The following is a 24,814-nucleotide window of genomic DNA, read 5'->3' on the forward strand; positions in this document are numbered from 1 at the left end:
CAGCACCGCTTTTGTTAGGCATTTTTTTATTACACATTATCAGCTTATTATTTATACAAATTTACGCAATTAATTTATACTTATAATAGTAGTCAGGTGTGGTATAACGATGTATATTGTTTACCTACCTAGCACTTATTATAATATGATAAAATATCTATGAAATGAAAATGAAATGTTATAGCCATTTAAGTATTATTTTTTTTATTCAAAACAATCAAAAACATTAAATACCTATAGTTGTTTTTAATGACAACAATAATATAGCAATATACATAGAACCATAGAAGAAGAAGTCTTGTGATTTCTCATATAATTAGACAACCGTCATAAAATAAAAGTAATTAATGGTAGGTACATAATTGCAGTATAATATAACTAATTTATATTTTATATGTATAAGTATTAAAATTATTTAAAATTATTTGACAACAATTGATTGTTCCGGGGTACGTGTCAGATATTCAATTTAAACAGGGCGGCCGAAGAGCGGACAGTAGCTTGTACGCTCACTTTCGTCATACCTATCATGTAGATTTTACGGACGTCGACGGGACTTAAATTATATATTGTTATAAACATAATAATATAATATCTATTATAACAGCTCTGTTAACCTAAGCGCTGAAAAATGTACATAAGTTCTCTCTATCGTCGATCGAAAATAATAATAATGATAATAATAGTATAGTAATATTAATATTTATTAATATTTTCGCGAAGAGCCGCAAGGTCACCCATCACCGATCCACTTCCCGTACCGGTCGCCAGATGGCATTTATGCCTTTTCTCTTCCCGCGGAGTGATTCGGCAGCGGCGGCGCGACGGGCTATATACGTACCTACGTACCGCTCAACCCCTTTGAATGGGACGCAGCGCGCGGCACGAGCTCAACAGTCGTTTCGCGCCCGACGTGCCGACCACACGCGTTCGCCGATCGAGGTTTCCGTCGCACCGGAACCGAACGGATTTCGCGCCGCACACGGAATCAACCGTCCCCGATTCGATACTATCGTTTCCGGTGACTTTCATTATCGCGGAGTTCCCGGCTTCCGAAATTCCCGAAAATTCTGTCGGGTCGAATACAATTGTCGTTTTCACGCGAAAAATATAAATCCGAGATCGTCTCGCCGCCGCCGCACGACGAGTAGACGACGTACGTCCGTCGTCCGCTGTCTATGAACGATTGCCAGGTGTAGTAATATAGGAACGGATCGACAGAGGCACGCGCGGCCACGACGAGCGTCGACCATGCGTACCGCCGCGCTGACCGCGGTCGCGGTGTTGGCCTGTTGTCGGCCACTGCTACCGGCCGTCCGGGCCGCGTGCCTGCACACGGCCAGAGACCTGCAGGCCCAGGCCCGCGCGTCCGAGGTGGTGGTCAAGGCGCTGGCCATGCGCGTGTGGCCGGAACCTGATGGGCTGGTGGGCGGCCACTTCGCGGTCATGGCAGTCTACAAGGGCGCCCGAGCCGTGAAAAACGTATTACGCGTCGGCGGCACCGACTTGTTCAACATGCACGACAAGTGAGCAGCACTTTTGTTTCGCTTGACCGTCTAACGACAATAATAAATAATTATTAATATTATATAATTGAAAACGGTGTTAATTATAATAATATTAAGGCTCGGTTTTCGATAGGTAAATACACGAATAGTGCAATATTTTATGATTGACATTACTCATATTATTATGAAATTTCAATTCACGAATTTTACGTAAGGCATACGTAGTTGTGATTAAAATAATAATATGTGGCTGATAAAAACTAACGTAATTTTGATTTTCTACAAGCATTACACGAGAATTTTAAATGAAAAGAAGAAAAATCGCTATTTATTTCATTATAATCGCTACATATTATGTAATAATGCATACACGACATATGTATAATTTATTATGATCGTTTTGACAGGTCTAATAAATATATCAGATTCTTATAACCGTAATAATTGTCAGATTTAGTAACCACGTATTTAGTTATACACTTTTATTATAAAAATAGATTTCAATGCACTTTTAAAACATTTAAAACGTGAGTGATTTAGTATCGATGCTTTTTTTTTACGATAAAACACCTAAAGCCAAAAGCAGTTCTACATTAATAAAAAGTAGTGTTAGAGTTTGGTAAAAAGTGTTTTTCAACTGATGGGACCATTTTGTTTTTAAATTATGTAAAATTCGAATGTAATGTGAAAAAATACAACGTACGGCAGTATATTATTTTTGGGGATAGAAAACTACATAGAAGCTGTGAAAAACTCGCTCGCTTTTTTTTTATAAAATGTAATGCTTTTTTTGTTATTTTTTTTGCTTAAAAATACGAACCCCTAATAATAATATTATTACAATATTCTTCTGTTGCCGTAAGTGTACGAGTACCTGCATTATGGAATAAAACCAGAAATCTAATAATAGCGCAACACGATTGATATACAATTAGTATACTTTATCAAAACTGAAAATAGCATTACATAATAATATTATAATAATATATCGACAATATAAATATAAAGGAATTACGATATAGTATTAGCATTGATTATTAATACTAAATACTAACATAAGAATACTAGTATATTTTATAAATTTATAATCAATGATATTAAGTATTATCCCTGATAATTACTATAGAGTATTTATATACTTTTTTTTTAAAAAAACTCCTAATAAACGAATTATTGATTTTTTACAATTAAACAATTTACAAATGATTAATGCGACTATTTTTGAATGTATTTGTGAAATGTATACATTATGATTGTCAGAGGCATTATTTATTCGTTTCAACCCGATAAAATGTGACACTGGACGGTTTAGATAGAACAACTATATGTACTACGCACTATTTTTTTTTGTATCTGCATCACAAAGTGTAATCATGTCATATTATAAATTATAACATAATATACTACGCGCATAATTCTCCCATATTGAGTTGTAATTTTAGTAACTATTTAGTCTGTAGTAGAAGTATCTTACTCGAGTATGTAAAATGGTCATGTTCAGCAAACTTGTATTGTGTATAATATAACAATATTTACTATTTATGACCCTATTGACCTAAATTACGAGCTAATACTAATGTTGTGTGTATGCGAATTAAAATATTTCGGTTTCCAAGTATTCTATAAAGATAGTAATTAACTTTCTTAGTTATGATTATGGTGTTGTAGATTTATATTCAATAGTATGTTTATTACAATAAATAATATTAATAAAAAAACAATGAAAAAACTTAATTACTACTTTACTATTAAATGGCTAATTATCATAATATTATAATTTTATATTGATATTAATTACTCATTAGTCATTACACTTCATTATAATATTAATGATTAAATTGACAATTGTAAATACTATATTCATTTAGTAGTGTACTAGTGTATTTTTGTATTATTTTTTCTTTTACATCTATTTTTCTTATAGTTTTAGTCATATTATATAATTTTAATGCGTACCTACTACTTTTTGTATTTTAATTTCTAAATATAACATATTTAAGCTACATTTCTGTTTTATTATCTTTATATGAATACTATCATGACTAAATATACTAAATAGTCATGGATGTGATTATAATTTTTATAGGTAGTAATTTTGAGAAATTAATTTAAATATTTTATCTTGTTTAGAAACTTCTATAATGTTTAGTTATTACTTTATTAGCTTACTAGCTACTTGTTACTATAACATTATGATACTTATCTTATACGTATTATTAAAATTAATACACGTTTCACCTTAATACAATATTGGGTACAAGATTTCAACCTAATTTTAATTTTATGATAATTTTAATACAATTCAGTTAAAATTTCTGAAAATAATAAGTGTACTTTATTTAAATTTTATTAAATATATTTATATTATATTTATATTTATATTATATTATATTATATATATATAATATATGTGTGTTTTTGTATTTTATATTGAAATAATATCTCTTACAATTTTATTTCTGGCTTAATAATATAAATTATTTTATTATTATCGATATATTATAGTAGTGTTTTCTTTTTAAATAATATAATTAATACTGCATTACATATTTTATAAAATGCTATAATCACTATAAATTATAGTCACATCTTAAAATTATTTTAAATTGTAATTATATGATATAATATACACATTACACGTATTACATTAGGTTTCAGCTGCATTATAGTTTTTGGTTTTCAATAGTAGCCACATAAAAGTTTGTTCATAATTTAAATTATTTTCAACATAGAAGTTTTCAATGTATTATGTATTTATGTATGAATGCATGGTATATTAATAATGATACAGGTACACTGACAAATTGAATTTTATTATTAACTATTTATTATTATGTATTTTCTTAATTAATGTTTTTCAACCCTACATTACTTGTATTGAAAAGTTTTATTAACAAAATTATGGTAATTCTGTTGAAGTGAAATTAGTAGTGTTTTATTTTTTATTATTATTTTTTAAATAATTAGACTTTTATACTGGATACTGATGTATTATTATTGTACCCAAAAATAAAAAAACCTTGAGTTTAGGGTTTCGAGTGTAACTCATCATTGAGTATTGTTATGTTATGTTTAATTTGAATTTAATAACAGATCATTGTTTTTTTTGTTTATGAAGTAAACATGAATAGCTAAATATATAGGTAAATCAGCATATACTTGTATTTCCATTAAAAATGAGAATAATGTATTTATATTATTTTTTATTATTTTTATTTTCTTAATTAAGTTGGTTTATTGAATTCATTTTTCCAATACACCACTTGTAACAACATAACAATCAAAAATCACATAAGTAACTGCATACAACTCATATAAACGATAATATTATGGTGAACATTTTGAGGGTGGTGGTGGGAATAAAGAATATAAATTAACTCATATTAAGATGATGTATTATAGTATAATAATTATACCGGCGAAGATAAGTTAGATAGTATATTTTTATTTTTATTTTATGAGAGGTGAGAGTAGGGTGGTCAGAAGTACCTAATACAAGTCAATTACGACGTATTGTATAATGGACAAAAACTATTATAGTATTAATAGATTAGAATTAATTACAATGTTTTTTTTAAATTTTAAAGAGTACAGAAATATTAGAAAATAATGGTATACGTATTGGTAAACAATCACAATGATTTATATTTCATGAAACATAATAAAATAACTTAAATTGATTGAGAAAATTACTATAGTAGAATATGTTATGGACTATTCTTGTATTAAATGTTCAAGTTTTTTAACTGACAAATAAAGATTTTATCAATATAAATCGAAAAAAAAGATTAGAAAATTGAAATACTGACAATATATCTATATAAAAAGTTAATTATCAGCCTAAATATGAAATTCAATGTGTATAGAAAATTATAACATTATAAATATTTGGAAAACATTTGAAGTTTGGAGTTGTTTAAAGGTTATTCCTTTCTGAATTATTACAAAAAAAAAAAAAAACTAAATCAATTTTATCACAACTTAGTGTTGACTAAATGTTCCCGTTTTCCTACGGTTTTTGTAAGTTTTTAAAAATTATTAAGAAATATATTTGGGATTTTTTTTACTTTAAACGCCTCGAAGTGTTAATAACATCAAATTATATATACAAAACATCACTCGATGTTGACGATTAAACCAAGTTTTCTTTACCTAATTGTTATATCACAAAAAAAAAACAATTTTAATTAATTTAATTGTATTTATATATGTATTTTATTTTGTAAACGTTTAAAAGAGTATATGAACTATGAAGCTTATATTCGATACTAAATTTTGTTTTTTTTTTCATATTCATAAAAAAAATATGTTTTAAAACAACCGTCATAATAATTAAATGTTATAACATCGTAGTGCAGGCACAGTGTATAATATATATATATATATATATATATTAGATTTCAGTGTTTGGCCCAATAATCTTTAGTGTCAAATATCACTTACGAAAACTCGCCATTAATATATTAATCGACCAACTGATAAGAGGTACCTATGTTAATTAAATTGTTTGTATACATCCTACCAAAGAACCAACATATTCGGTAGGAGAGTTTTCAGTTTATTTAAATATAGGTGTTTAGGTATGTACTCGTTCATAGATTACGGTCAAAACCAGTGAGTTGTATCATAGGTGTTTTTATAAAACATCTTCAAAATTATCACTATACAGTATTATCTTATAGAAATTATTAAATAATAAATATTATATTACTGCACCAATTTAATAACATGTTATTCTGAATTTCTGAATGATATTTTAATCGTGTAACATGTTTTGTAAACACAAGTTATACGAGTATATTAACACAATATGTTTTTGGTCGCACTTAATGAGTTGAACAACAAAAAACTGTTTTAATTAATTGTGGTAATTATAGTTTAAATCTTAAAATCTGTAAATATTAACTTTTTATTATGTACATAATATTTTAATATGCTTCTGTACTTTTTAATCTTACCTGTTTTAATAACAATAAATAATTTATTTCATGATATGTTTTATTAATTTAAAAAGTCTAATGTAACAACCATATATAAAGTCACTCAGAAAAGTAAATTTATCATACAAAATCAAAGATATTTTTTTTTGTGTCTCATTAGATAAAATAGAATTGTTTATTTTTTCACTATAGATGTACGCGCACAGAATGCGCCAGGTTTGAGTGGCACAAGCCGTGACTTGTGGATTTTTGTACGACTTTAATTCGTTCAAGGACTTTGTTTAATGTTTAACTAAGAAATAATAAAAATTCTAACCCACGAGGATGATGTATGAACAACTTTAGGTAACCTTTAACCCGCTAACCGCGATATTACGTTTTATCACTGCCGTTCAACCCGTTCCAAAGCGTTAATTCTATACCATGGTTGTAAAATATTGATAACAAAGACATGTATGATATATACACTATTATAAAAATATATCTAGTAACTTTTTTAATAGTTATCTATTTGTTAAAAATATAAAAATGTTTAACAAATAACCAATATGAGTTACATGAATTGATATTTTGTATTAAATTTGTCGTTTTTGTTGTGGAAGAGGAAGGTTCAGGTTAGGTAGTAAACGTAATTTTGGGAAAGTGGTCCTATTTTCTTCGTGGCATACCTCATACAAAATTCCAGTACAATCCTATGCAGTTTACAGATAAGTATTCGTAGTTCTTCTATAGTTCTAATATTTTTGATTTTGATAGAAATGTTTAGTTTCGTTTCTATGGTTGAAAACATTTATAGTAAGAGCATAAATAGCAAACATAGTTAATATATACTTAATATAGGTTGATATATCCTACTTATTAGATTTATAATACTTATAATATATGTATACGTAATTTATACGTTTAAGATGAATTTTAGAAATACACACAAAAAATAATTTCAAATGGTTTTGTTTTAATAATACCTATATTATTCAGATGAAAAAACTAAATCTTAATATTTATAATTCAAGTTACTTTTCAAAAAAAATCATAACTCAATTAAGTTAATTTTTCTTTTTAACTAAATTAGTTTATTAGTATAATATAATCAAAGTGTTTATTAAATGTAATTATTATATATTATTATGTAACATTTTATAGACAAAAAAATACATGTAATTTAAAATTAGACTGTAATTATTTTAAACTTCTGTAAGAATTGGAAACGGTAACTTTATTATCTCAACCATGGTAATTACAGTTTACAATTACTAACACTACCTATATTATAATATGTATAAGAAACAATGACGCAGAGGTTTTCCACATGTATCTGCATTGCAGTACAAAATCTGGTCCAGTATACCCCTTATTTCTGGTAATCTGCATTTAAGCCAGTGACAATTTACAGTCAATTGCATTTATACGCATTAATTAAAAACTGTTGACTTTTAATCAAGCTTAATTTTTAAGTTAATAAAAATACACGATGCGATCGAAATCAAGTGTTAGTTACCCATAACAACTTTTCTCACTTTAAAACTACCTCATCGTATTAAATTACATAATATTGTATGATTATAAGTGCAAAATATTACATGATAAACTGAATATTTTTAAAGTTTTTAATGTCTTAAAAAAAAATAATTTATCATTTTTTAATTACAGTTAAATAGATTAATTTTCGAAATAACTATAGTTTTTACATTTGAACAACTGAAACCAAGAGTTTTTCGAGATTTAATAATTATTATTTATATAGAATTATATCTGAAATTTATAATTTTATTTAAATAAATCTAAATTAATCATTTTTAACAAAAAAAATATGCTTCATTATTAATTGTATTTTTTTTTTATTCACAATTTATACTTTCATTTAAATTGAATATTCCACCAAAAAATATAATTTATCTACTATATCACATATATTTAAGTTATTTTATTTGTATTGAATATACACTTTCTATCATTACTTAAATTATAATTTCCAATGCACAATATAATTTTTAAACAATTTTGGTTATTTTAAGTTATTTATATCATGAATTAATTCACACTGTTCGAACAGAATGTCGGTAGTTACTTTAAAGTTAATAACAGATAATATAAAATACAATTTTAATAATTATGAAATGTTGGCGAAAAATTAGTTATCATATAAAAAATATTTACAAAATTTTAAGTATATAACAATATATCCTAAGAAATACTGACTGATGACCATATCAACTCAGAATTGTTTTTCATATGTAATGATTCGTCGTTGAAATAAAAAATTACTCTATTATAGTGAGTTCCCCACTTGGTAGTATACTCGATACTTACGCACGTTATTTTTATTTGAGATGTTCAACAGTCTGCACATTCTTAGTATAACTCGAAAAGATATCTATATTTTGATTTGATAGGCATATGGGTTTGTGTGAAGAGACCATCTAGTATCGACACTTCGGCTTTATAGATTTAGAGTTGTAATATTATATTGTATTCATAAATTATAACAGTTTAATACCCAATTGCAGTCTCAAACGTATTTAATATAATTTAGATACGTTATATACCTACTGTTTTGGTCTGTAGCGTATACTTTTTTTAAACATTTTGATATTGGTTTAAACTTTTTATGACAGTTGAAATGTTCAAAAGGTTTCATAAAATATGTCCGTATTATTATTTGAATCTAAACCTATAGTAAAGACGTGTTAGAAAATTAAAAATAACTGTGAAGATAGGTGAGAAAACGGTAATTATGAACAAATGTTAAACGATTTTTTAAGTAAACTTCCATTTTCAATGTGATATATATATTACAATTGCCTCATACAATTTTAAATACAAATATAATACTCTTCTATAATAAAATCATTGAAATGAGACATTTGAATTATATAAGGATGTCTGTGGTTACTGGTTAGGTATTTAGGGTTTTTACCTAATCCATATAATACTTTATCCTGTTCTATCTTTATAGAAAATTATACTATAACAAATATTATTTTAAACAATTTTACCTTCTGTTTAGTTTTTCTAGTATAATATTAATCAACAGTAACAATATTTAATAAAAATTGTCAATAGCAATGTATAATTATTTTAATGTTGTAAAAGTAAAAAATAAAAAAAATAATAGTAATTAAAGTATATAATCATGATAATAAATATCTACTATTGTCATATGACAACAATATTTATACTTGCCATGAAATTGAAGTTACTGCACTTAGTTGCAGAGCTCGAAACCGTTCATATTTTAAGGGATTTGATTATTGTCATGTTTTTTCCATTGAATTATTTTGTTATGTTTTCCCTTGTCTTATATTTTATCACTTGTTTAATATTGTTGGTTAGATCATCAACGAACCTATCTATAATTCTTACTCATATTTTTATGTCTGTTGTGAAGTTTTCGCTTGATGTGCGCTGTCACAACTGACTAATTCATTCCTTTACAGCAAAGTTTTATTTACTATTCGAAATGATTAATATTAATTAACAATATGTACAAGAAACCTGACCTATTTCAATATTAATGCACATTTCCGATTTAATATAATATAATATATAACTCATTATACTCATGTTGTTGTATATTTATTGTTAACTTGTTTGGCATAGTTTACAGGTAAATGCTTTCCCTTATACCTTTATTGACAAGGACATATTACATTTGAAGAACGGTTTATTATAAATGTAAACAAATAATTGTATGTAAACACAATGTCATTATCATTGAAGTACGGTGATAGGCTGACATTCTACAAAGTGATCTCTGTGATTGCTTTATATTTATAAAGTTCTCCTCTTCAGTCCAGATCAAATGAAACAACTGGCAAATTCCCCGAGTCATAAAACTATCCGGACAAGTATTGAAAAGATTTAGTGCTCAAACAAAGATACTTTAGGGACATAAGGGTAGTGGTTAAAATAGTAGATATACATAATTCATTGAGTTTTACTTTACTGATATTGACAATGTGCTAAGTCAAGCAGTGTAAAATGACATGCTTTTTCTATCATATTTAATGAGTTTTAGACTCATTTTATTAATTTTCTAATAATGTTATAAATTATCAGATAGTGTATTAGTTTTTACAAAACAATGAATGCATTGAATAATAATAATAATAATAAAAAATAATCATACTTAACTTGGATGAAATAATATTTAATTCCATAAGGGCATTGTACTTAATTACACTCATATTATGGATAACTTAAACAAAACTTATAATACTCATAGTTGTTTAAAAAATAATCTTTGAACTTCGAACAACAACACGAGTTTCTTTCATAAAACAAATGTGGGTTTGTCTGGTATTACAAAGGATAAGTAAAATGCACATTCATAAATTGTATTATTATTATTTACCTAGTTAACTCAACTTAACTATTAACTTAACCTAACTTTTATTTAAACTATTGTTCACCTCATAATATCTACAACTTTGTAGTTTTGTACTTTTTGAATTTACTTTAGTAAATGTAAAAAAATAGGGTTGAATTTAGAATCATTAAGTTTTATATTAATTTATTTATAATTAAAATTTATTTTTAATTTATTTCCTGCAGAATTCGAATATTTAATTTTTTTAGAAATTTGTTTTACATTATGCTCAATTTAGCTCAAATTAAGTTTTTATAAGAATTTGGTATTAGTTTGATACGAATTAAACTATATAAAAATTATATTATAAAGAATATTGCCCAGGTATTATCAATTAACACATTGTTTTATATTTTATAATGATTATAATTTATAAATGATTATAATGCAATATGCGTGTAATGTAAATCAATCGAACTGTGAACAGAATTTAAAAAAAAAGTATTTATTCAATATGTAATGTGTGTTAGGGTAAGTAAGTTGATGCCTTTAAGCATTTCAATTATTTTGAATACATATACATAGTTTTGCCAGGGTTTCCCTATCGCTGTGTATGTAGTATGTACACAACTATTTATTCATGTGCATTATGAATATTATTCAATAATATTTAATTAAATAATAGCAGATAGTTAAAGAGTATATATTATTATATACATTTTATATTTAGTGTTATTGAATAGATACCATAATTACCTTTGACATTTTTTTCGTAGTCACGTCATCAAAACAATTGTACCTATTGCAGTATTACACCAATTTGATATAGTAACCGTATAATCTGATTTATCCATTTGTGATCGTTTTGATAATATATTATTTTCATTTTGCAATATAAATCAATGATCGACCATCAGATCTTTGGTTAATGTATTTATTTCCATTTGGCTAAACAATAATGACCTTTATAATTCTTTGTTTTTCACGTGAATGATGCGCATTTGTCGATAGACAAGTAATTGGATAGAACACGTAAGGTATAAAACTCAAATCTCGTTTCAGATAAAATAAATCTATGAAAAATGTTTTATACACAACATCTTTCGAAGTTCTGTTGTACTCGAATAGATAAAAACGTCGCTTTCAGAATTGTTACATATTATTGGTTTTCTGATAAAACTGTATAGACGCATACCTTAAGTTATCTTTAGTCTATACCGTAAAAAACATCAAATGCAAGAGAAAAAAATATATTAAACATTCATCTTAAGTTTTTTGATCTAAGACTGTGAATTAAGTATTCGCAAACGAATTCTAATAATAAATTTAAAAGTACTGACTGAAAATGGTGTTTTACTATTTATGAATTATTATTATAAATTCGGCATTTATACTTTATTAGACATTCAAATCATTATTGCAATTTTGTAATCACTTACATTATAATGATTTAATAATTAGAACTTTAGTTGCCATAAATGATGCCCACAACAATATTAAGATGCTAATAATTTGTATTTATTAGTAATGACTAATAATTAACTTCGAAAATATATTCCAATGATTACTTTAAAAACACACTTATTATTATTATTTATATTAAATTATAAATAGCTTATATTTTTAAATGATTCTATCAGAAACAAGGGAAGTATGTTTTTTTTTATAGATTATAGTTACCAAAATGTATTACAATAACATTTTTATTTTTAGATTACTGTATGAAATTTTCATGATGATAGTAATATTATTCTAACAAGGATTCAAATGATTATTGTTTCCAAGGAAATTACATTGTATTCGTTGTTTAAGTTTATATAATGGATGAGACTAATTATTATTCGTTGAAATTGTTAACAATGAGTTAGGGTCGGCGAACTAATGTCGACAAAAATTATGGTTTGTGTTCAATTTTTCCATTTTGCCATAAAATATGTATAATATATTTATTTATTTTTAAATGCTTTAATCGTAATAAGTTGATGGGTTGGTGGTAAGTAACGTCCTGTCGTAAAATGTTCGAAACAGTAAAATCGAGGTCATAACGCAAACAGTTGCTTTGACTCTTTAATATTCCGTGGCGTTGTCAGTGATAAGTACGCGTTTCTCATGTAAAATAGTCTCAATTTATTTTTCTCTTGTTCTATCTCTTTATTCGTTTTGCCAAATAAACACCACAGAGAGATATTATAATTATATTTAGCCAATGTCTTATATTTTTCTTACTATGTATGTATATTACACTACATTACATATTAAAAAAATGTATATATTATGTACCTACAAATAAAACAAAGCATAGGCATATATATATATATAGATTAAAACTAAAATGAGCATAATTTATTTGTTTTAAGTTGTAAGGATTTTATAATAACAAAATACATAATACTAATAGTTGTTGTTATTATTTTTTTTTATACTTATCTTATGAACGAATCACAATTTGAACAATTATTATAATAAAACAGTATATAAACAATTTTGTCGTTCAATAAAATTAAACATAATATATATATATATATATATATATATAATATAATATACTTATTTGGACGACTATAATAATCATAATAATATTATATTATTATGTCAGTTGGTTCAGTATTACTTTTGCCTATACATAACGCCGTCGTAGTTTTATTTAGACATTGACATTTTTAATTTCCTTTCCGTTATCTTACGATAGATTTCAAAACAAATTATTGTTACATTTTTTATGAAATAAATATCTTAACTGTTGATTATTATATTTCAAAATATTATCTAATTAGACGATGATATTATTTAGAATGATAAAATACCAGCCAGTCGGAAAGAAACAATTTTGTTTCAATGTTTAGTCGTTGAAATAAAAGAGATAAATACTGTAATAGGACCTTTTATGCGTGGGATACAATCTATAAGTTTTAATGATTGGAATATCATAAACATTTTTATCTAATACTCTTTATATTTGTCAATACTTATTGTTTCCTCCAAATAATGTTTTTTTTTCAATATTAAATTCTCTAAAACCATCGCTTTTCCTGATTTTTTTTTTTATAGTAACTATGGTTATGTTGATTCTAAATTCATTATAATTAAAGTTTCTCTCTTATGTCTGGTCTAATCAATATTCAGTGATATTTTTAAACTGTATAAGTATGTAAGTAAAAATAGATTTTATGTAATTTTGTAGTGTTACAATCATTTTTACAATAGGCCGTGAATATGGTTGTTTTTACATTCCTTAATGGCTTATTTCATAAAAATAATTTGGTTTTTATAAAATTAAAGCTGTTACAGTAATTTATAAATAATATAAGATTATTATATACATATAAAACTAAAATTTATCCATATACCTATCTCTGTAAGGATATTTTGATTATAAGCCGTGACTATAATGAAATACGAAAGAATCTACGGTGAGATTTGGTAACGATAAGAGCAATGAAGACATTTGATGATATTTGTACATGTGTATCTCCATTTCACACATGCAGATAACATAATTTAAATAAAAACATTCAAGAATTTTACTATCAAGACGGTATTTTAGTTTTACTTTAATGTATTAAAAAAAAAACTAACAAAGTGCATGCAAAAATGCATTTAGTTTACATTGTATAGCTCCAAAAAGAGAATAATTTAAGAGAAACGAAAACTTTCCAGTATGTTATATTTTTCCTTAGACCCACATACGAAGTTTGCTATAAATTAACTGTAATAAAGTACTATAATATTATACGATTATGACATCTGTAACGTGTAACATTTTACTAGCCGCAATAGTTAATCTTCTGTAATTGATAACAAATACATATTGGTGTTGGACCAGGAATAGTAATAGTAGTAATACATCAAACAATTATCAGCTGGCGATCTAAATGTATAATTTCCATATTTCATAGACTGTTAAGTCAAAATCATTATTGAGACTTCGAAATTCGAATCAAGAATAAAGTTTATTTTGTTGATAATTTGAAAATATTATTAGATGTTGATGCAAAATAACTTGATGCCAATAAATTCATTAAAATAACATTTTAATGTAGTATATTATATCTTATATAATTGAGTTATTGAAATTACCACAAGTAAATTTATTTATTTATTAGAAAAATAATATAATATACCTACTTTATACATATACAACTACGTGACTAAATTATTTCAATACGTAGCTATTTTTTTTTTTAATAATCTGTGTCTTGTAAGATTAACCCGACACATATAATATACGTATAATTTAGTGGATATCACATGTATTACTCTACCTATTGTGCATGCAATTAATTATATTTTATAAAGTTAAAAAGTCATTCATACAAAAACTTAATGCATGAACATACCTGCATTTTCTTTATTTCCACATTAAAAATTGAACAAGTAGGTAACCGGTCTGTTGCACGAGTGTACATTGAGTAAGTCACTATAATACATGTGGGAAATTTTAATTTAACTATAAATCATTACATATATGTAAAACTATTATAAGCAAAGAAAGTCATCCATTCTATATTACTAAATACAGGTATATTTCCTGATAATCGGTTTTCTTATCTAATAATTTATTTTAGTACTTATTAATTATTTAATTTTTTTTTAATTTTACCAGTCATGTAGCCTCTTTGTTTTAAAAACCAATTCACCCCGTATTTCTCGTTCGTAAAATGTTTCTCTCGAAGACCAGCAGTTTATTGTAGTCCCTTTTTGTTGTTGCTCATGTGTTACAGCTATACGTAGCACTCTACAGCGCTCTTTTCTTTGGTCTTCCTGGATAATAGTCTGGACTTAAACAATACATCTATAGCAAAATACGTTTTGTTAGCAGACTTTAGGCATAGTTTTATTTTCTCGTGCAAACAATTTGAATTAGTTATATATTATCACCTAGATACTTAAGACAGATAACTTGTTGAAAGGAAGAACCGTCAACTTTCAAATCTTTCGTGTCTTCTTCGTTATTCGTCCTCTTCGTCAGCGACATGCATTTGGTTTTTTCTTGATTAACCATTCGTTTACTCACATTAATTATACCAACTAGTGTCCTAGTTAAATCTTGTTTAGAATTCCCAAGGAGAGCAAGGTCATCTGCATAATCTAGGTAGGTATAATACTCCTCATTCACTTCCATCTTTTTGTCCTCTAGAGTCTTTGTAGACTCTTTATAATTTCTTCTAGTGCAAGGTTGAATAACTCGACATTCTCTGACCAACATTTTCGGTAATATTATTGCACATTTTAATTAATCTCACGAGTTTCCATGAATTCTAAAATTCTTTAAAGCAGTCCATAATAATAAAAATTGAAAATAATCTCCTTTTATCACATACACATACCTTCAAATTACTAACTAGATTCACTTTCCTAATAAAAAATACATTGAAGTTAAAAATCTAGATATTTCACTGCTTCACTGTAAGGCGACGAAAGAAATACAAAAAAAAAAAACACATACATCACTCATGATTGCACAAAATCGATAGGTACATCGTTCTGCTCAGGATCTGAAATTGTTAAAAAAAACTACTTTCGGTTATTAACTCTTTTATACAATTTTAATTTAAACAATCTATCAGTTATTCATTTATATTTATATAAATGAAGTATTTTTTTTATTTAACTATAGCATATTGTATATTATAAATGACGGTGTGTACATATCAATACAATTAAATATTACTTATTTTTCTTTACAAAAGAATTTTAAAAAAAAATAGTTTTTTTATTTATTTAAAGCTATAAAGCTAAAATTATTAAAATTTAATTTACATGTTTTATAAACTATAAATTTAAAAAGTATAAAAATGTATTATTAAAGAAGTTGAATATAAAAAACTTCTGAACAAAATCATTTATATAATATTATATATATTATGTGACCAGTGTATTAATCCTAATGAAGTTGTGAATTGTATTATTTTAGTATTTGTAAAAACGAGTATCAAAAATGTAAATAACGACTGTGGTACATATTATACTATTATAAAAATAATAGTATAAAAACAGAATGTTGTGCACGTTTTGAATTTAAATAAGTCTTTGATTTGCTCGAGACTCAATACTGTTTGGTAAATTATATTATCAAAATAATCCCTTGGTTAGTTTTCATTATCAGGATATGAATATTGAATATGTTTTATTTTTATTATACAGATAAATAAATATAATATAATACTTGTTTGTACTTATGCGATATAAACAGTAAACACTAGAAAACAATTTTATCAAGGATTATTTTGAATGTGTTAAACATATTACTATATACTTTAGTTAATTTAAAATCATAAAAATATTCTCAGATACAGCAACCAAACAGCAAATACTAAGCATGTAGTTGCTAATTTAATTAAATCTATAATTTATGTTTAATACAATCGAAGGTATTGAATTATAGAATAATTGTTTTAATTATTTACGCTAAATTAAATCATTATAATTTATTTTTATTACAAAAAATTTTCTAGAATACGAAGAAATTTGTTTTATAATGATTTAAAAAACAGTTGACTTTAGTTAGAAAATTACATTATAGTTATGAAATTTGCATCCGTCATACGTAAAATATTAAAATGAATATAAACTAATAGTTATCTATAAATATTATTATAAATTAAAATGTGTTATAATGATTATAATTAATTGTATACACCTTTTTTTGGCTGAGTTTGATCATCTAATAACCGTTCCATCTTTTTTTTTTTTTAAATTAACAAATTATGACGGAAACGATTATTGAGATACCAATTTTTTTGAAGTTTTGTATTTGCATGATATATATTATTTTGTTAAGAATCATAGGTTTAAAATAGGTTTCCTCTTATTCTCAATATAATAAAATAAGTCTTGTGATATCGCATTTTTCGTTTTCATAATCAAAATATTTTGGAAATTTAGGGCTTTAGGAATTCTATGTATCAAGTACCTACAGTTAAACTATCTTACTTGTTTGCCATTAGATATATTGAATAATTTAGTAAATAAGCTTGTATTATTTGCGTTTACCCTAGCTATAACTAATAAATAATAATAAAAAATATATGCTTAATAATATATTTAATACAAGCTAATGGGCCCACCGATTGACCTAGTCCATTTAATTAATTTATTTAGCAGTTTCATGCTTATAGTTTATTCATATACCATATGCATCTCATTGAATATAGCATAGGGGTTAAGTACCCTAAGTTAGACTTTACTGTTATAACAATGTAACGTTCACAGTATAAATATTCAAATTTAGTGTTCAACTTGAACTGTTTAGCAGCGTTTTTATTGAATTATTATTATTAAACCTTATCATTCATTCGATTTTAAAAACAATTCAATTTATCATATCTTTAAATCTTTTTAACAAAATTCAAATACTTGTTTATAACAGTAATTTATTATTTATCATTTACATTATTTGTAAAATGCTTATGTGATCAACGAAACAGAATGGTATTATAATAAATTATATGTGATAATGAATTTATTTAAATATTGTTTTCTAAGAAATTACTTGTATTCTAACATAAAAAAGTGTAACAATTTTTAAATATTAAAAAGTAAAAGACTCATAAAGTTGTAGGTATATCATTGGACAATATAATTAATTTCTCATAATTTTCAATTTTTATATAAATACCCGTATTTTTAATATACCTAAATATATTGATATATATATAGAATGAATCGATGTATATTCATAACGAATATACATTATAAATCCTTAAGGCAACACTAATATACCATAAATACATATATTGTCATTAATGTATATCATTGTCAAAAATATAGTTGGTAAATGTAGCTTATTGTTATTATATATTAATCAATGTAAATATATTTAGTTTTTAATAATTTCTTTTAAAATTAAAAATTTAATTTAATCTACTGGTTAATTTCATTATAAGTACAACATACTGCAATATTATACTGATCGAACATTGATGATTAATGATTTTATCTAAAATTTCGAATTTAAGAAAGAAACTGATTTTATTTCTTGGTTATTGTATTTCAATACATTATATACTGCAGTATAGGTAATATATTTTACTATACCAACCATTCATCGTTAATCAACTCAATATTATTAAATCAAATTTCTTAATTAAATTTATTCATAAAATAATAAATGAAATATTTCAATGTAATTTACAAAATTTGACAACCATCATTATTTCACACGTTCCCTAGTAATTTATTTATGTATATTATGAAGATTTATTAATGAAATATTGTTAATAACAAAATTGTACTTAATTAATGGATTTTGAAATAAATATAAGCACATTTTGAATATTTGATATTATAATATTATTATTTCAGTATATAATCTTTAGATATTGAGTGCAATAGATAATAAAATCTGAAACTAATATTTCATTAAAAAAATAAAAAAAATGAAGAAACATAGAATTAATATTATATATTTTCAATTATAACTTATTACTACAAACATTTTAATTCATTAAAATAATATCAACAATAAATGAGCTTGTACAATTTGTATTCTATTTGAAAAAGAGTAGCTTGATAAATTGTAGTCAGATCTATAAATTATTATTATAAATTTATATAATGTAACATTTTAAATTAAATTTTCTTTAAATTTCAACTAATTTAGATAATTTATATAAATAATTGTTAATTGAGAAAGATTTTCAGCCACTGTATATGACATTCAACTACGATAAATTCATTATTAAATCATTTTTAAGATTTTGTCTCAACTTTGGGTACTGGTAATGTAAAATAAATAAATTATTGAGAGTTTTAGTTAGTTAAATACTATTAGGTATGTTGTATGAAACTCGGTATAGGTTAATATTAATTCAATAACAAGTTTCTCTATACTTCTTAAAAGTTTTATCCGTTTTTGACATCAACATTATAGCGGTTTGAAATAGCGCATAAATTATTTGCAATAAAAATATTTTAAAATTACATACGTTCAATATACTGTGTGGATTTATAAGCGATCCTTAACAACCAACGGTTAGTACAAATAGTCGTCTGACAAACGAGATATATATACACTAAAAAGACCATTGTCGGTTTCGTTTAATGAAATAATGTGTAATTGTGTAATTCACTGCGTATACGCACAGCAGACAGAAAAAACGGCGACGAGATTTCTAGTAATACTAATAAAAAAAACGATTTTTCTCGGACCATTTAGTCACCCATTTGTCGGTCCACATTATTATTATAATAAAGAGAACGAAAAGCGCGCGTGATTTTTTTTTTTTTTTTACATACTCATATCTATTTATTTATTTTTATAACCTCGAAAATCTCCGAACCGGAATAATGCAAAGTTATACGCGTGATTATATTAGCCGGTACATCGGTTTAATGGGATCGCGGCAGAGCGAGTGAGATACGTAGTGGTAGGTAGGTAGGTAAAATATACAATAGGTACGTGGGGCTCGTGACTGTCTCTTATATATAAGCACCGGAGCTTCGGGCGGCGGCGGCGGCCACTGCGTATTATAAATCTTAATGGGTCCTCTGCTGGGCTCAAATCCGAATTTACTGCTTTCCATTTGTTGCCCAGTGCGTAAGCCACCGCTGCCGCCGCCGCGGCACACTGCACACCGGAGCCGTAACGTTCGCTAACGATTTCACTTCCGCCATAGTCGTTTTTCCTACAGCCCCACACCATCACACGCCACCCACCCACACACACTGTTTAAAAACGATGGAGCGTCTATACGTATTATTATTGTTATTGTTGTTATTATTATTACTGCTATATTGCCCTTATACCCACGTGGTTATAAATCGCACCAAAAGTCAATAATTCTATCTTCATTTTGTGCATGATATTTATAATATTATTTATACATCACATATATTACATATATATATACTCGTATATGTATGTGTGTGACGGACGTGTTTTGTTATTATTTGACTTTACTCCCAACAGTCCCAACCACTCTTTTAATCCTATGTGGGCGCCAAACGCGTGCACGCACACATCCGCACACACATCTGACGGTCTTATCGTATCAGAAATCGGACCACGATTGTTGCGGGATCCAATTGATTGAAAACGATTGGCCGTAGTTTTTTTTTTATGGACAATTTTACCCCGGGGAACAACGAACTCCGCGCGTGATGCGCGCCGACATTATACATACACGCAGACCGCAACACCATTTTAAGGTCTAATTTTTTTGTTTCCCCCGAAGTGCTACTTTTTAATGGAGTTTTCCGATTGTGGTTTGTGTAAAATAATATATATATGTGTATGTGTGTGTGTGACTGCGCGTGTATGTGTTTGGCGTATGTATGTATTTGTTAAGCCATTTGGTCGGCACTAAAAACTTTTAGTCAACATTGTGTGTACGAGCAGTCACTCTTATTTTTTATTTTTTTATTGTCGTGACTGATATTCAAACGTCCGGTGCTAGTGTATTTCTCAAATCGAATCCACGTATCAGAAAGTTTTTGTAATCATATCATGTACTATGTGAAAACGGAATGGTGGTAGGTATCTATGAATAGACTCATTCATCCGTTGTAAGTAAATAAATTATCTGTTTTCTTTTTTTACAATTTGTAGTACATTTTATACTGTAAATGAATTCGAAACAGAATGTTTTAGTTTAGCCTATAAATTCTATACTCACTCCATTTCTATTAATTATTGATTTTATGAATTGACTTGCATATAGTAGGTATATAATAAATTATTATTGTTATTATTATTGTATATGTTATTTTAGTATATATTCTAGAGCTACCTATTTAATATTTAATCGACTTAATATTTAGTATTGATTTAATTCGAAATAAAATTTTTTGTAAAGAAGTTTACCATGTCTAATACAACTATTAATCAAAATAAAACGATTAAATAATAGTTATTTAATATATGCATTATAATTAAAAATTAAAATTAAGAATATTAATTTTATTTTAATGTTTTGTTATGTATTATACAGGATAATTCAATAAGCATTATTACTCGCTTTTTAACATTTTTTTATGAAGTTATTTAAAAAATGATTTTCGGGATTTTTAAATAAACTTAAAGACCATATTTTAGAATTCTTCAAGTTTGTATTGTGGAGAAACCACTTCTATTTTTCAAATGAGACTAATAGTTTTCTTCTATAAATTATTTAGTAAATAATGTTTCAGAAAATATTGATGTATCTAAATAAAAATTCAGTCGAGTAGTTTTTGAATTGTATAACTTTATGTATTAAAAATCAAATGATTATGATAATGAATTTATAAAATACGGGAGCTACCTATGGTAATTAGAAAATGTTAGTAATAAATTAATATTAATTTATCAACATTTATCATTTTGTAAAATAGAGTAATGAATATAAATTTTAAACTCAACATTACATTTATTTTTATAAAACTTTTTTTTAAAACTATTGTCTATAGTATAAACATTTCAATAACAGATAAATTATTCGTTGGAATTTTGAATCAGGTAAATTGACATTTTATAAAAAATTATTTACTGACTAATAATTTACAGTAAAAATTTAAAATATAAAATATTTTTATTTGTAAAACAGAAGTTCTATCACTATGAAACATACTTTAAGTAAAACAAAAAAATCTGTAGAATTTTAAAACATAGTCTAAGTATATTTAAAAATCCGAAAAATCTAACTAATTTATTATTAAATTTAAAAAATGTGTTAGAGTATTTTGTGAATCATCTTCTAGAATTATATTATACACATTATAATTTAATATTTCCATTCGAAATAATAAAATATAGTTTTTATTATTATATAATAATTGCACATTTACTTGTAACCGTAAATATATAGTTAATTTGACTTATTTGTTGTGTGTATAATTTATATAATCTTGTGATGTAATTTAAATTTAAAATTTGTAATTTTTATGTTGCTAGGATAAGAAAAATATTGTAAATGTACGAAAATTCGAGTTTTGTTTAGTTGGTGGCGTTAATATATTTACTTTTTTTTATGTCGGATGTTGGTGCAACAAGAGTTTTGTTTAATTTCTTGTTTTTAGTTTTGGCATTAAGCCAATATTAAGTACTTATATTGTTTGATTATACATTCAACTTTAAAGAATTTTCTTATTCTGTAGTATTATAAATATAAAAATAATTAAAGATAATTAGGTATATTATATATTGATGTTTACTAAAAAAATATTTTTCAGTTATTGAATTATAGATATACCATTCAAAAATTATTTTTTCTTTTATTTACATATTATATTTTTGTTACAACTTTGTGCTTAAATATAAGTCGCTTCATAAATCATTTACCTTATTACCTAGTACTATTATAAATCAATGGCCAAATTAAGATCATTACATTGATATACAATGGTGTGAAAACAAAATGTATATATAAACATCAAATTTACAATACTCTGTTAAACTAATCCAAATCAAAATCACGAGAGAATACCACCTGAGAAAACGACATGGAAAAATTGACATTATTCTCTGTTCATGTAAAAATCGGTATCAATTTATTTCAAGAACACCATTTCCGATGCTGTAAAATAAAAAGTCAAATAGCAATATTTTTTTATCTTCATTCTCGTTAAAAACAAAAAAAAACGATATCGAGACATTGAATAATGTTGGCTCTTTTTTGTAGTCATAGGATGTTTTCGATTTTTACATTCGACCCGTCTAGATTTTTTAGACGATATTTTAGAAAAATGAGAATAGACTAAAACATATAGGTACATATTAAATTTTCGGGAGTCATAGATACATGACGTTTATTTGTAAAGAAAATCTACAAAACTTTTCCGAGAGAATAAAAATTGGCATAAAATAATTGATAAATAATTATATGTAAATATATAAAGTTGAATTGAATACAATAAATAAATTCACGATTTTTTTATAATATTTATAAAAAAAAACATGTGTTAGTAATCACTATTAGAAATCCAGAACATACCTATATTCAATCTTACTCGAATTTCAAGAAGCAGGTAGTGTAAAATATTTTACACATATTTTAAACTTCAAACAATTATTCATACTTCATATTGCTTGATGATAAACGCTCTTTGCATAGTACTATATAAAATAAGTGTGACTAAAGTTTGTTACTAGCCGACGGCAAGCAACTTGTTGAAAACTGTAACTAACTGTATTGGTAGATTGATTAATGATCATAATTATTTTAATACTAACTGCAATCTACATTTAATGTCGTATAATTTAAATGATTAATTTATAATTTGCAACTCAAAATAATTAAAATTAAATTGTAATATTTATAATTTTTCAATTTATTTTTTTATATAATTTAAAAATTCCATGTTACGCCTTATATATATTAACATTGAGATAAGAGGTAATATATATTGTAGTATGAACAAAAAATAATTGATTAATCATCGTAGGTGAATATTTACGTTTTATAAATATGAAATATTATTTGTGTTCAGTGTAATAAATAAGTTATGCAAAATATTCAAAATATTATTTAAACATTTACGATATATATTTACATATAAAGAAAAATAACTAAAAAAACTAATTATTAATTATGTACTATTAATTGAATAATCTATTGTACTTATATAAAACATTATTTTTAAATAATTGCTTTTTTTTTTCTAAAATTATAAAATACTTTTACATAGCTACCTACTACCTAGTATATACAATATACATTATACATATACGAGTACCTTAATATATATTATAGAAATAAAGTTGTTGATTGTATAACTGATACTTGGTTTCATGTAATATTTAAATAGATTTTTGTTTACATTGTTGACATTCAAGTAAACAATTAGTACACAAAAATGTAATGTACAAAAAGTTCGTGTATTTATAAATTATTATGTTTTGGGTCAATTCTTAGTTAGTTAACTAAAAATAACTAAGATGTTATGTCTTATATTTTCTCCAATTTATAGATAAAATCTATAATAAGTTTTGTAGTAGAATGATACACATGATTTTAAAACTTTTATACACACACACACACACACACACACACACACACACACACACACACACACACACACACACACTATATATGAATAAGATCGGTACCTACAAACAATGTTTTAAACTTTGGATGAAT

At 25.4% G+C, this 24,814-nt stretch overlaps 1 protein-coding gene across 1 annotated transcript in view; it reads left to right on the forward strand.

Moving 5' to 3' along the window:
- Positions 1-873: 873 nt before the first annotated feature.
- Positions 874-24,814, forward strand: part of LOC132917466 (uncharacterized) — a 139,720-nt gene continuing 115,779 nt past the window's right edge. The window contains exon 1 of the mRNA XM_060978216.1: positions 874-1,526. Within this exon, the coding sequence (XP_060834199.1) occupies positions 1,252-1,526 (275 nt within the window). The 5' untranslated portion in view covers positions 874-1,251. The remainder of the gene's footprint in view (positions 1,527-24,814) is intronic.

Source organism: Rhopalosiphum padi, chromosome 1 (assembly GCF_020882245.1).
Source record: "Rhopalosiphum padi isolate XX-2018 chromosome 1, ASM2088224v1, whole genome shotgun sequence".
NCBI lineage: Eukaryota > Metazoa > Arthropoda > Insecta > Hemiptera > Aphididae > Rhopalosiphum > Rhopalosiphum padi.